General features: G+C 37.6%; 2 protein-coding genes and 1 long non-coding RNA gene across 6 annotated transcripts; 2 read left to right on the top strand and 1 right to left on the bottom strand.

Moving 5' to 3' along the window:
• On the top strand, positions 1 to 2,329 carry LOC143302986 (uncharacterized). The gene is made up of 2 exons (XR_013058907.1): positions 1 to 622; positions 745 to 2,329. It is a non-coding gene; the product is annotated as an uncharacterized LOC143302986 (long non-coding RNA).
• Positions 2,330 to 3,173: 844 nt separating this feature from the next.
• Positions 3,174 to 5,122, top strand: LOC117153662 (UPF0764 protein C16orf89 homolog). Of its 3 annotated transcripts, none has more exons than XM_033327928.2 (6): positions 3,197 to 3,426; positions 3,624 to 3,722; positions 3,798 to 3,947; positions 4,027 to 4,322; positions 4,392 to 4,521; positions 4,604 to 5,122. In XM_033327928.2, exons 1-6 carry the CDS (start codon positions 3,330 to 3,332, stop codon positions 4,849 to 4,851), a joined length of 1,020 nt encoding a protein of 339 aa, XP_033183819.1. In that variant the 5' UTR covers positions 3,197 to 3,329; the 3' UTR covers positions 4,852 to 5,122. The 3 variants fall into 3 exon arrangements, with proteins under 3 accessions (XP_033183817.1, XP_033183819.1, XP_076476497.1); XM_076620382.1 differs by having other exon boundaries at positions 3,318 to 3,426; positions 3,599 to 3,722; XM_033327926.2 differs by having other exon boundaries at positions 3,174 to 3,426; positions 3,624 to 3,947.
• On the bottom strand, positions 4,990 to 14,365 carry LOC117153663 (uncharacterized). 2 transcript variants are annotated; one of them, XM_033327929.2, is made up of 5 exons: positions 14,175 to 14,365; positions 7,007 to 7,079; positions 6,725 to 6,886; positions 6,425 to 6,578; positions 4,990 to 6,196 (listed from the first exon to the last, which is right to left on the bottom strand). In XM_033327929.2, the coding sequence occupies exons 2-5, from the start codon at positions 7,076 to 7,078 to the stop codon at positions 6,081 to 6,083; spliced, it is 504 nt and encodes a 167-aa protein (XP_033183820.2). In that variant the 5' UTR covers position 7,079; positions 14,175 to 14,365; the 3' UTR covers positions 4,990 to 6,080. The 2 variants fall into 2 exon arrangements, with proteins under 2 accessions (XP_033183820.2, XP_076476512.1); XM_076620397.1 differs by lacking the exon at positions 14,175 to 14,365 and adding an exon at positions 12,245 to 12,248.
• Positions 14,366 to 14,567: the final 202 nt, after the last annotated feature.

The raw sequence follows: 14,567 nt of genomic DNA, 5'->3' as shown, positions 1-14,567 counted from the left end.
AATTATGTATGTCTCCAATATAATCTATTATTTCCATAATCAAGTCATCAATATAATCATTATTTCAACCAATCGCTAAAGACTTCTTAAGTATAATTTAAACAAGGAACATGGGAGACATAAATTCAATCCTTTCTTGTTAGTATACAATAATGATAGAATATGAAAAAAGGTATTAACTGTTCGTGTAGAAAATATTTCAAACAAAACTTCCCGCCTTATATTTAAAAATTTCAAAGTTGAAGAGTCGTTTTGGATTATCGATTGCGTATCGATGTTGTAAATGAATCGTAATTCACGCTATAAATACATATCTGCCAAACCTGTATTTTTGCAAAAATTGTGCAACTAGTGTGTTATTTTATCTTTTAAAGAATGCAGATAAATGAAGTACAAAGTTTCAACAAGTATATCAATAATCAATGAAAGTTTTAAATGTGTTGCCCGTTGAACACTAGTGCATCATAAGTTTTTAACCTCTACGAAACGTAAATAATTCCTGGAGAAAATTTTCGAAAATAGTGAATTCCATATAATTTGCTAGAAATTAAACTAAAGTTGTTAATTATTACTGTAACGTAAATCATTATCCTGTTTTGGAGGTTAACTTCCTTCGTAAGAGGTAATATTTTAAAATACATTTTTTGTGACAATTGTTAATTTGTTTTTAATAAATCTTATTTAGTAATTACATAGATATTATTAAAATTCGAAATAATTTTAATCGTATATGATTTTGTACAGGTTGGATTGGAATATGGAAACAGCATTTTGAGATTATAATTTTTAACTTCATTCGCAACAAATAATTGGAAAGGAACATTGATAACAAAAAATATTGGTTTTTGTATGATCCCTACTATTACAGAAACAATGGTATCAGAGACTTTTTTTGGAACTGGTGGAATACTTCATGGTGCCATAATGTTCATGCTGAGATTTACTTGGCAGTCAAGATATCGTTTACCGATGCTTATAATTATTATATTGATTGCAATAGATTACAGACTTCAATTAGCACTTGAATTTGATATTAATCCTGAACTACATAATCATTTGTGATTAAGGATTTAAGTTATTTATAGATCACTTCTAGATTATATTGTTAAACAAAGTTTTAAATGCTCATAGGAGGTAATAAGAGAAGTATTTTTCAAGAGATTCAAGGATGAAAGGGTATATATTGTTGATATTTTTATTTATTTCTGTTGTAGTTTCAGATTAGTATAGAATGACACTGCGTTGGAATTATATAGGCTAAGGAAATTTTTTACTGATGTTAATATTTTCAAGTATTTATGTATCATATTGTAAAGAGAGTAATATATAGGTTTTACACAATCATTCATTGGAATGTAAATTATATATTTAAATTAATAATTACTGTTATAAGATCTATATTGTCACATAATTTTTACACATAATTATTATATATTCGTCTGTTTATATTGTTAAGACTCGTAACTTTTAATTTTGTTACATGTTTTTTATTAAGTGATATGTCTGAGATTGACGTTTAAACGAATATTCTTTATTAAGGTATGATTAAGGTAAATGTGATAAAATAGCTTCAGATAGTATAGTAAATAATCAAATTCTTTAGGATTTTAGCTATTATATATATAATTATTAAGACCATCTATATAAATTATTGGGAAAATATATGTATATTTTTGCTATTAATTACTGAATTGTAAGAAATATTTGAAAATATGTTAGTAGTTTATTCGGAAAATTTAAATAATTGTAAAAGGCTGGTGAATATATGCATTAACGTGATTTTAATTCTCTCAGAGATTGTAATCTCTAAGAAATCATTGTAAGAAATATTTGAAAATATGTTAGTAGTTTATTCGGAAAATTTAAATGATTGTAAAAGGCTGGTGAATATATGCATTAACATGATTTTAATTCTCTCAGAGATTGTAATCTCTAAGAAATCATTGTAAGAAATATTTGAAAATATGTTAGTAGTTTATTCGGAAAATTTAAATGATTGTAAAAGGCTGGTGAATATATGCATTAACATGATTTTAATTCTCTCTCGATATATATAGTTTTTTTTTTACGTGTTAATGTATATACTTTCACGATAAAGAATGAGGATTAGCAACTGATTAAGTATTTATTTATTTATAATAAATACTTATAAATAAATCCTCTGTGAATATGCATATTGTATTACGTTACATCATGCAATTTTTTGGTTAAAATTCATATTGTGAATGATTTGCAAACATTCACAGTATTTGTAGATTTTTTACTGAATATAAGCAATTGTACTGAACACAGCTAAACAAATAAATAGATCAGCGATTATTTTTCCAAACCATTTTTTTATTTCTTTGTCAGGAAATGACTGTTAAGGCGTATAAATAAATACGAAGGATTTCTTACAAGCTTTAAATTTATGAACTTGAATGAATTAAAATTTTTAAATGTAAATTTTACGGTCGTGTTATTGACAAGTTTTTATCGCTAACTACAAATTTTTATTTTTATTGTTTCAAACTGTTCTTTTATTCCTTTAGTAGATTAGAAATGATGGTATATGATAATATTGTATATGTTCTGAGAAGAATTGCAACTCTTCCAGCAGTAGTTCAAGAGTCGAAACCCTTTCTCAAAGGAAAAGAACTTCTAGGTACAGGTTATGCCACTTTAGTAAAATATTACCCTATTTATTTTCCGTATCTCTTCCCTATTTTTACATAACAATTTTTATCATCAGTTTCTCAGTTCTGTTGTTTGCATCAAAATTCAGATTAAATTAATACAAGATGATCCGGATGGTAGAATTTGTCAAATACAATATCAAGTCGTAAGTTACCATCATTAATTTTAATGCTTTTGCAAACGGTACAATAATGGAAATATATTATTACTTGAATTACAGACCAAGAAGAAGGCAGGGAAGTGTTCGGAGCTTCCGCCCTGACTGCTTCTGAATTCTCACACAAAACGTGAAGATGTAGAAAATCGCTACCTTATATTATAATATCTTTACCAACAAAATAAGTAACTTCTTCTTTGTACCAAACAAGATCTACAATCCACTATTCGTTCTTATTTCCTTCCATTCTATCGAATATCAATTAAACACCCACGAGTCGTTCTCGAAGTCGATTTCATTCAGAAGTTCGCCTTTCGAGATTCGACGCTTCGATCTTTATGAAGAAAAGTGGCCGGATTTCCGCTGAACGTGACGAAGAGGACTGGTTTAATCTTAATTCCTGTAAAGTCGCGTGGACGTATAGGGTGCATGGTGGGACTGCCGCTATAAAATCCTGGGAAAATCGAGATACAGCTTCTTCAGTATTGTAAGCTACATGGAAACACTTGGAAGGTTCGCTAGTATTTGGGCGGTTCTGTTTTTCTGCGGCGTCCCGTTTTGCAGCTATGGAAACTTTCCTTCTAAAGATTTTGGTGAGACTAGACGAAAGATCTAAGACTATCTTTTTATTTTTAACAATATTATTGTATCGTTATCAAAGAATCTATTTGTGATAGTTAGTAGTTTCTGTATCTTCTGTAGAAATTAGAAATTGTAATCAATTGTAATCTTTTTCTTCATAAGTAGAGATATATCTGGTTATAGAGAATTAAAGTGGCAGTTATTGCAGGAGAAAAATTGGACGTTCTGTCTAAGATAGTCAATTACATTCGCCAAAGGCCTCGTCAAATGAATGCCGATGTTACGTTATCTCTAACGATCGTCGAAGGTAAAAATTTGAAATCTACGAGTTTAACGAGTACTGAAACCTTAAACAAAATACCTCCGTTATTCTTTCGTACAGCTAACGCGGCTGCTATCTTTTTGCATGAAAATGCGCGACATCTTATGGAGAAACATCGAAACATTCTTCTGACGATTTTAAGATTATGCGATTCTACTCGACGAGATTTGTTAGATAAAGTCATTCCAGAGAACGAGGACGTCCAGTTATGTAAGAATATCACATTAAAAAAGAAGATACCGTGAAAACCTTTTTTATTATGTACAAAATTGAAGTCTTTTAATTGTAGTGCACGAAAGCATAAATTATCCAATTTTGTGGCTGAAAAAAATATCATGGCGCCGTGGCGCTCTAAAAAAGGGGAAGACCAATTTTAAATTAAATTATCGGGACATACGAGAACTGATAATGCAAGGACCGCCCAAGGAGGAAGAAAGCGATCGATGTCTCGCCGAAATTGTTCGGAACAAATTGAATTCCAGCAATAGAATTCCTGATTTGTGCGCGGAGATATTGGCAAATCGAGAATCTAGCAGAGGATACCCTCTTACACATAGATTGTTGATTGTTCAAATTGCTAAGATAGTCAGTGTCATTACCATATCTTTTCTTTCATGTGTCTTTCATCTTTAATCGAATTTCGTTTCTTTTTAGTTGAAATGCGATCGAGGTCTTCCATCTTCGGAATTAATACTATCTTACTGTTCCGCGATCCTCGAAGATCTGATCGATATCGAAACAGCTGGATTTCCTTATCAAACGCCAGATTTAACGATGGAACAAGGTAAAACGGAATACATATATATAAATTTGTTTTCTCGTCTAGTCCTACTCTTTTAGTAACGCGTCCTCCTTTATTTTGGAAGTTGTTCTATGCGGCATGGAAGGATTCTTGGAATTCACTGGCAAGCACTATGAACGATTAGTACTGCGTTGGTCTCGTCCCAGCGGTTGTTTCAGTTCGTTTGGATATAAATTTGCCAATAACGAGATACGCGTGTCGCGAAGAACCTCGAAGCAAACGGACTTTGGTTGCGATAGCCACGCTACTGGTTTAGCCGCTGCCACGCTTTCTTTATTTATTCGCGAGAATCTGGAAAACGCTCGCTGGTAAACGCTCGAACCGCCCGACGAATGATCGCCTGCATAACACGTACGCGGATACGGCGCATCGATAAAGGCGTAACGAACGGGAGAAGAATCTGGAAACGACGGGAAGGAAGATAACGAGATAAGGAAGAGGAAGAACAAGTTACAAACAAAAAATAATTTATTTCTCATAGTCCGTAACAATAGTTACAAATGATAGAATCTCTACATACGATGGAAAGACGAGTAGAATAGAGTAAAAGTGGGAGCAGGGGAAATAAATAGTCAGTCGTTAACCTTGCGTAGGAGAGACTGGTTCTCGCGGTGTGGTAACACGTATATTTTTGCATATGCTTAACATTTTCTTCATCCTTGAAAATGGAATCTATTCTCGTCCACGGCGGGCATCAGTCTCGCCTTTTTGATATCGCGTTCTGGCAAGCCGGCAGTGTCGGTTTCCTAGCAGAAAACGTGTCTCTCCCTCGTGATTTCTCTCGAAACCCGGGAGCTTGCACCCTCGAACGACGTCCGCTTTTCTCTTCAATATCCGATATATTCGATCGTATTAGTCGATTTTTCATGGGCTATATAGGTCATTGAAGCGAATTTTTTATTAGATTTTAAAACACCGAAGTTCCGACGAAACTTCAAAAACTTTCATATAACACACGTGATATAATTTTCTGTGGTAAGTATCAAATTACTTTCACGTGCCATTATAAATATACGATGCACCGAGAATTTTAATATTTTACGTAAAAATAATTTTATTTTATAAAAAGTAAAATCTCGGAGTACTTCCTAAGCAAATCTCCTTTTTTATTGCTTTTTTGCTTTTATTTAAAGGAAAGAAAAATAAAGAGGCGAACAATATAGGTAAAGCATATAGCCCGTAAATACAGCGAACCATCTTGAGAACTTCCAATTTCCTACGCAGAAGATTATTATCGTTCGAGGGAACATCCCGGTGTCATAAATATGTCCTAATCTACTGTCGACGATTAGTTTTGGTTTATAAACACGATTGCGTGGTTCTCGATAAATTCTCTATCGACAAAAAGGCGGTGCCTCGTGCTTTGGTGCGATTACGCTAATTGAACTTTAAGTAACTCCTTCCGAAGCAATTAGACCGTTCTTTCTTGCGATCGAAATCAATTTCTCGTCTGAAAGAAAGAACGGTACAATTTTTTCGCGAAAAGGAGACTTCTCGCTGCTTTTTTCTTTTTTTTTTTTTCGTAAAATCACCGATTCGCTTCAAGGTCGCCGATAATTGTACGGCCTTCCGTACGGCCCCATTCTGCTGTTCAATTTATCGTATCTCAGATACTGGAAGTAACTGTACACTACCAACCACAAGTAGGCATAGATTACTGAAAAAATATTAAATATTCATTACAATTTCAAATAAATGGGCAGCTGGAATTTAAAAGTTGTCAGTACAACGTTTTTTAAAGAATGCTCGAGGCGTTAACATAACGAGTTTTTTAACATTTCGTAAATATCCTCGTAACTGTTGAATATGCCAAAGAAAATTGAAAAGAATTATAAATGTCAAGATTGTAGAATGCAAAGGTATTTATAATTCATTAGCTACTCACCGACAGCTATAAGGCCAATGACGAGCCACAGAATTCCATTTATTGCCGCGTGATTCACGAAGAACATTATGGATGTGTATAGGACACTCACTAACAGACCGACTGCTAACATCAAGCCCAGAATTACCCATGGTAGCATCATAAACGTGTTTTTCTATAAAAAAACAATTCTCTCACTTTTCCCTTCGCTTTCGATTTATACAATTAATTATATCGGACGAAACAGCATCGAACGAATGACATCAGAAAAATTGAATACGATTTACGATTTTTGTAGAATCGATGGAGAAACGATTTTACCTTGATAGCGCCAACTATGAGCAGCATCGAGATCAAAATTGTCATGCACAAGTTTATCGCGAAGATGATTTTAACGATGCTCTGGTCCAGCACGTCGATCAGTATCGTCTTCCATTCGACGTTCAGAGTAAAGATCATAATCAACGAGATGATCGATAGAATCTAACAAGCAACGAAACGAATAATTTAACCCTATAGAAACGATTTTTTCGTTCAATTAAAATTACAAAATAGAATTACGAAATTACTAATTTTAGGTATTTCGTTCCGATAAGTACTTACGATGCCCAATATTCCGGTGAACAATGTTCCCGCTTTTAGCGAGTAACATCCGCAACACGACGTGAGTTGCATTCTGAAAAGGAACAGAACAATTTAAACTATATTTGCAAAGCAAAAGGACACAGAGCGTTCTTAATTATTATTCTATCGATTTGTTGTTTGCCGCAAATGTCGAGCAACCACTCTGATAGAATTTAGATCACGAGTAGAATTAGAATCTGACTGGTGCTCGCGTATTTTTAAAGCCGATTGATGAACCAATTTCTCGTTCTTGTTGTCTCGGTGCTTTTTTCGCGTAGCTGAATATTAAGAGATTTTATTCGAAAGTCGTGGAACGGAAGAAAAATTATGGATTTGAACGGTAAAAGGTGGGAATTTCGAAGTTTTTCTCCAATCAACCGCCGTTGAGTCACGCGGCATCGAGTCACGTAACAAATTTGGAGGATCACGACTCAAGGATTCAAGTTCCTCCAACAAGCTGCTTTTATCGAATTAAATGTCACAGAACGTTTCATTTTCCATTCTGCGAACAGTCGCGCCGTTCGGCATCAATTATAACGTTTGCATATCCACGTGGCGTGACCAACGCATTAACATCCGTGATATTACGTCGAACTTGACGCCGTATTATACTTCACCTTAGTCATTTTTATTTCAGTCTGAGCGTCACGTAGAAATTTCTAAATATTGCGTCCGTGTGAATGGGCACACTCGATAGTTGGTCGCATTGTCAAAACGCGGGACGACGATTTTTATCAAAACGCCGATGTATAGCGTACGCGAATTGTTGTACGAAATGTATCGCGAATTATAAATAAACGTAGAGTCGTAGCTGATTCTTGTTTCGAGTGTATCTAGCGTTCGATACAATTCAGCTTTGATGCTTTTTCTTTATTCCGTACTTTACCGAAGAGATGCCAACGTGAGAGAGAAGCGAAGTGAGCAAGAGGATTATGCGGCGGAACTTAATGGAAGGAGAACGACAGAAATGAGAGGAAAACGAAGAACACCAACGACGATGGTCACGATCTCTAACATGTGGCATTAAAACGACGAAGTTTAATTCGTGGCACGCCGAGAATAGAGGGAATATGGGTCATTGGCATAGGTGGCCAGATCTATTTTCGCTTGTTCGCCGGTTCGTCTCTTCGGCCTATCCGGTGCTGACCTTTCTTTCCGCGTTTGTTATTCCACCAGGCTGTCGTATCCGGCCGCCAGACCATAGGAAGCTTCTTCAGAACTACCCCGATCAAATAAATTACCAATATCTGTGAATTCTGTTCTTTCGTATTTCTTTAGCCCGATTAACGTTTCCTTGGAAATGAAATTAATTTTTTCTCTGAGAGGAAAAGATCAACCGTCAGTGTGGAAAATATTGGGAAAATTTCGTTCGTTAAATTCGTATTAGCATCGACAGAACCACCCGGTTTATCGTTACGTTTGTTTTTTAACTAAGAAGATGCGACACTGATGAATCGTAATTAACAAACGACGCTCGGTATCGTTTAAAAGAGCAAGAAAAGAAGTCGGAGAGACAGGAAAAGGAGATCGCCGTGAGATCGGTCGATACGAGTCATACGAGCGGCCGTGGCGAACACGAAGCATCGTCGAGGTCTGTCGGGCCCCATAAGGAAACGCTTCTCGATCCCTTGTTCCCGTATTTCCTCTGGTTCACCTCGTGCAAAAAGGAAACGCGTCGTCTATGAAGAACCAGTCGGTTGACATTGGCCACCGTTCGATTCCTCGCTCGCTCCGCTTCTGTCTCGGTTTCAGAACGCACGAATCCGTGATTTATTCGACCATTAAACGACACGGAACACGACCTGGCCGTCTCTGCGATCGATTCCTTCATCGACGATTCCTAGGACGCGTCCCAGGAACAATGGAACAGAGAACGAGATGGACGAGTTAATTCGATCTGGAAAATAGCTATAAGGACGGCTCGATAGAAGGAACGTTATCAGCAGAATAGATAAATAAATGAATTATACGAGTCTTTCAGGCGCTATTTCGATCGATTCCATTTTTTGCTAATTTCATAACGTTAGTACGCGAAGACCCGATTAAAGAAGACCTCGACCTGAATGGAACTTGGCGTGCTGTTCAAAGTCTTAGGCCTTTTATAACGCGTAATAACATAATTTCACGCTTCTTTCAATTCGTTTCATTCTGTTTGTTTTAACTTAGCAATTGTACATTTTACTATGGTATAAAGAAGTGACAAATTTCAAATGAAATTTTAACACCTCCACGTGTAACGTGACTGCGGTCACGCGTTGACAGCAGCATCGAATTGACTCGTTACGTTTATTCTATCGCTGGATAAGTTTGTTCGAATAAGTTGAACGATTAAAACGGCGATTATGCGTTATCCGACGTAGCTTGGACGAAACTTTTGACGAAGAAGCTGTTTTCTTAATTCTCTCGCCAAGCTAAAAGTGCAAATCACCGATAAAGATTCGATCGAAACGTGTCGTAATTTTCCGTTTTATCGCGTACGTAGATCGTAAAGAATAAAAAGAGAGAACGATCGGAAGAAACGCCAACGCGTAAATTCGTTAGCGGAATAATAACATTTGCACGCAACTATGCTCACAGTCTATAAACAGCGATGACACACGAAATAAGGTCGCGTGAGGTGAACCGAGCATTCTGCGAAAAAAGCAAAACTGTGGTAAAATCGCCATTATGCTCATTACTTATTACCTCATCGCGACGCGATACCTCGACCTCGTTTATCGCTTTTAATTACATTCGTGCCATTACGAGTCCGTTTGGCGAAGGAAATGCAGAAGGAAACGATTACGGAAGATTAAATCGCGAATTCTGACGCTTGCATTGAGTGACTTTGTCGGTCTGTTCTTCGTATTCCTTGCAAAAAAACACGGTTGCATCATCGAGTGAGAGAGATCATGCTCGGCCTCGAGAGGCTGTTTTCAACGAGAAGGCGTTCGCTCGTGGATACGAAGGCGGGTTACAACGTTTCCTTTCAAGTACGATTTAGGAAATGTGGCTCACCGGTATCCGGTGTCTTTGATATTTAATTAAGAAAGAATGTTTTAATGATCGCCGTGTTAAGTCGAGGTTTGCTGAGTCAAGCGGCGACACCGCATTGCTCTGAATTCGAAGCGTGTAAGAGTGGCGTCAGAAATTTTGCCAAAATACAGAAAGTGTATTAAAACAATGGACACGTTACGGAAGTTTACTTTATAAATCGGAGACACGAAAGGGGGTCGTAGGTGAAAAAGATACAGTTTATAAATAGAGATAACAACGAGAACAATATTAAGCAAATTCTTGGAATCGCTTTTCGCAATTCAGCCGTTCTCAGAGGTTACCTCGATTAACTTCGTAATTTCGAAAGTATAAAAGAGTGTCATATAGAAGAAATTGTCTTCAGTTATCTACCAAAGCGTGCCTAATGCTGATCACGTTGAACGAACAGAAGACAAAATTGCGGTGGTGTGGAACGAGTGGGGTCCCCGTTAAATTTAGGCAGAGCACGCGTGCTAATCGACCGAAAAGAAATAGAAAACCACTTGATACGCGTGTTTACGCGGCGCCTACTCAATTATTCTTGACCCAGATACATTAATCGAAAGCGTGGAAAGGGCGCACCAGTTACTTAGCGGAGCTTCCTTTTCTTCGATCAGGGCGCTGTCCCTCCGTGAAACGGATATCAGAGGATCGATATCGCGCCAGCTTTTTATTCGCGGCTTCTTCGCGATAGAAAAATCGCGATACATAGAAATACAACGATAAAAAGTTTATTATGTGGGCGTTTACGCATTGGAACGTTACACAATGGACGTAACGACGGCGATTCGCATTTGAATGTCGTCGTTAGAATTTAACATTCAGATGTTTATCAAAGGTGCTTTATGTGTACAGCATCCACCGCGGCCTCCAAGTCAGGTGCAACGTCGTTCGCGGAATACCGATATCGTGTGTCGCGTGTCGATACCTTCGCAATCGTCTTCCGCGTTCGCCAAGGAAGCAAGAAAAATGATCGCCTTTCATGCTCGATGTTGCGTTCTAATTTCTTTAGTCACGAGAAGAACGGAAACGTTTCCTTCTCACGCGTCGTTACTAAATTCTTCGTTACTCGATTTCGATCGAACCGAATCTTTCGATGCTTAACCGGATCCTTCGACCAAGAATGAACGCGATCGATAAAAAACACATCGATTTCAGTTACGTCATTTTTAGTGGTAATAAATGCGAATAAAGGCCACAGGAGAAATGTCAACGACCCGATTCCTAAGTAACGAAATTCATTCTTTTGAGAAATTGGCAATTCGAACAAGTTGGCTCGGTCTTCGTCGATCAACAGGTTAAGAGCTTCACAAAGTAGTTGACGAAGATCTGTACTATTCGCATATTCATAATGCACGTCTGTATAGTTGGACAAGTTGCTGCGCACTTTGCATACGTGTTTTCATGGTTCACAGTCGCGAACGCTACTATTGGCCTCCTTTTACTTTTCTCTCGCCGCCGCCACCATCGTCCTGCTTCTTGACTACGATTTTCGTGGTCCATTCGCGAATCACTCCTCCGTTTGTTTCAGACCTCCGTTAAGCCACTCTATTTTTTCCCTCGTGTTTCACCAATATGTTTATTTCTTCAAGCTTCTCTGACTCACAACCGAGTTCCTTTTTCTTCCTTTGCTTTGGTCTTTATTTTCGTTGATAGTCTCGGACGATCAGAGTAGATAAGAAAATAGAAATGCAGATGGATAGAAGGGTTGTAAGTGTAGCGAGGCTCGAGGCGCTACGCTATTGTTTTTAGCTTATTCTTCACTATCAATTGACTCGTCGAGTGACGAACTACGTACATCGATAAAATCGAGCTTCAGTATCGTTAACATAGGATTTAATAAAATAATATCAGCAGTAGATTCGTTAAATCCACTGAATGGATTTTGAATATTTTGTTCTGCATTGTTGAAATGCTTTTATCGAGATGGAAAACGTAATTATACATACTTATTTATTTTCATTACACCATTTCAGTTATAGCTATTTAGCAGTAACTGCAGTATAAGACGTATGCAACATGTATTTATCGAAACATTACTATAAATTGATAGCGCTAACGTTAATATTATTTGGAAAGCATACAGTTTAATATACTCTCGAATTAACGAAAAGAAAAAGAAAATACAAATTGGATAAACGAGGAATATAAAACACGACAGAAAAGGAGGCCGCGAGCGAATCGCGTTATGAAACGTTTCTGTTTTGAAAGAATGTTAAATACGCGGGAGTATCGAAAACAACGACGTGACATTCGCGTAGTTTGGATTATTTCAGTTATCAAAGTTCACGTGATTTTTTGCAACTTATTCTTCGATAATTAGACGAGTTGGTCGATAATGAGGAAAATTTTCAGAGATCTCAGCAGCTGCCAGTGGCGACTATAACCCGATGTAGATAAACTATACAGACTATGTCTGTCTGGACGGCGATAACGCGAAGGAACTCGTACGACAATACGGTAAATGGTTTTATAAAAACAAGCTTTTCCCGAGAATAGAGAGAACAGAGATACGTTTGAACCGGACGATGCTGCATCCAGGATGTTCGTCTCGATTTCAGTAATCCGAGCGTTACTTGTCTTTTGCAGACCTTTCGTTTTGTTCGGTAGAATTAAAACGTTTGCTTGCTGACGATGAAACTTAGATCAAGACGAGATTACAACGATATTTAAAAAAAAAAAAAAAGAAGAAAAAAACACTGATTTCTCTTTGCTTCTATATTAATACGTTTTGGGGCGACGTCTCTATGTTGTGGATATTTTGGAAATTGTCAATGCGTTCGAAAATTAATCTTTGTGATCTGCTCGTACATTACGGAAGGAAAAGAAAACTCGTTCAATTGTTCAACGCTGTCTTAACGTCTGTTTTCAGTGAATCACAAGATTACAATGTATCTTACAGTTGAAAACACAGGTGATATGAAAATGAAAAAATTCGAAAGTTTACCGGGTGTGTTTACCGTGGAGATTTGCTATCTCGACGAAGAGTCGTGCCTTTTCCTAAGGCGAGAAGAATTTTGTGCGTTATTTGCACATGTTTCGCGGTCTATGCTAAACACAGGCCCGTAACAATTTTTGTCGCGGCAGCTCGCGTATTCGCCATACATTTTCATCGTACGAGCAAATTGAAGAAATCGCTCACTTGGCCGATTATACAATTCGCCACGATTATCGTCAATTACCACGGTGATGGGTAGTTTTCGCTTATCGTACGAGCTTGTCTGTCCTTCGTTCGAGTTTTTGGTGGAACTTTTACGAGCTAACGAATTGTTCCTTTGTAAATAATTTTTACGAAATTTAAAAACACGTTTCTACGACGATAGCAAAAATTATCGAGTGTGCATCGTAAAACGTTGCAACCTTGAAACTTGAACGTTGTATTTCTTTTGATTTTATAATCGTCTGTTGTCATTTGTTCACTTATTTGTTTACGCCAAAGGAAAAAGAACTTGTTCTTTAAGAAATCTAAACTTTTCAGTAATATATTAAGAAGGAAAGAAATTATCGAGCAGAAAGGAGAAATAAGTAACGAAACGATTATTATAATAAATTGTTTTCCAAGGATTTAAATAACCCGGCGGTAGCTCAGGATCGAGTTACGTTTGTTAAAAGTATTACACCGCTTCAAGCGCTTTTAATTACCACTCGAGGTTATCAAACATCGACTAAAAACTGCTCGCGTTCGGTACGTCACTTTCCGCCACCTACGATCCTCAGCTTCCTACTTTCTTCCCCCGCAACTGCCGCTTTCAAACCCTTTCACACATTTACAAATCTTCTCGTATTACTCACTTACAGAACGAGAAGAACCTAACTCAAATCTACGACGCTAAAGAGAGCTTCGTGCGTGATCACTTTTATCCGGAATCATCTCTTCGAACTTCAACTTCCGTTCACCAAAAAGATCGACGAAATCAACCCAAACTTTTCACCTTCACTTCTCGCTCGTCTCTCGTTACGTGTCTTCTTCCTCTCTATACATTTGAATTCCCCTTCTTCCTGCTTTTTACACGTCGTCAACGTGCAACCATCTCGACGTCATAAAAAACGCCGATGACAAACGAATTTTCACTGACTGTCTCGTTTAAAAATTAAGAAAAGAAAGAACGAAACGTTCGTTCGATTTACTCACTTTTGAAAGATCGCTGTTCTCTCGAGAGGATCGAACGCGCGAGTTCCGAAAGGAAGACCGGAAGAAAGGTACGTCGGGGCGAATGAGGAAGAAAGTCGGGTGCCGCGAGGCGCAACGAAATTACGCTTAGGTCCAGCGCGGTCCGCTCGCAATAGGAGATGGTCAGAAACTGTGCCAAGAACAGTACGCGCGCCGCCGCGGCAGACCGCGAAGTTGTACACCTACGACGCATATACCTACATCTACACCGGTGGCTAACCAACACAACATCGCGCCGCGGCCGATCGCCGATCGGTTTCTCTCCTCTTCGCTTCACCCCGTGCCAACCGATCGCCGTCACGTGCAGTTTTCTTTTTTTCTTTTCTTTCCACGGAAATGACAAACGTGGGTAAA

The sequence above is a fragment of the Bombus vancouverensis genome, chromosome 1 (genome assembly GCF_051014615.1).
Source record: "Bombus vancouverensis nearcticus chromosome 1, iyBomVanc1_principal, whole genome shotgun sequence".
NCBI classification, from domain to species: Eukaryota; Metazoa; Arthropoda; class Insecta; order Hymenoptera; family Apidae; genus Bombus; species Bombus vancouverensis.
Note: the sequence above shows the minus strand (reverse complement) of the source record. Positions and strands in the feature narration are given on the sequence as shown.

What these genes read in the sequence shown, in the direction of transcription:
- LOC117153662 (XM_033327926.2), top strand. Translation starts at nt 3,330, where the DNA reads ATGGAAACACTTGGAAGGTTCGCTAGTATTTGGGCGGTTCTGTTTTTC. An exon ending in GAACGAGGACGTCCAGTTAT is followed by an intron (nt 3,948 to 4,026) that starts GTAAGAATATCA and finishes TTTTAATTGTAG; the next exon opens with TGCACGAAAGCATAAATTAT. An exon ending in TTGTTCAAATTGCTAAGATA is followed by an intron (nt 4,323 to 4,391) that starts GTCAGTGTCATT and finishes GTTTCTTTTTAG; the next exon opens with TTGAAATGCGATCGAGGTCT.
- LOC117153663 (XM_033327929.2), bottom strand. Translation starts at nt 7,078, where the DNA reads ATGCAACTCACGTCGTGTTGCGGATGTTACTCGCTAAAAGCGGGAACA. An exon ending in TCATAGTTGGCGCTATCAAG is followed by an intron (nt 6,579 to 6,724) that starts GTAAAATCGTTT and finishes GTTTTTTTATAG; the next exon opens with AAAAACACGTTTATGATGCT. An exon ending in CATTGGCCTTATAGCTGTCG is followed by an intron (nt 6,197 to 6,424) that starts GTGAGTAGCTAA and finishes ATATTTTTTCAG; the next exon opens with TAATCTATGCCTACTTGTGG.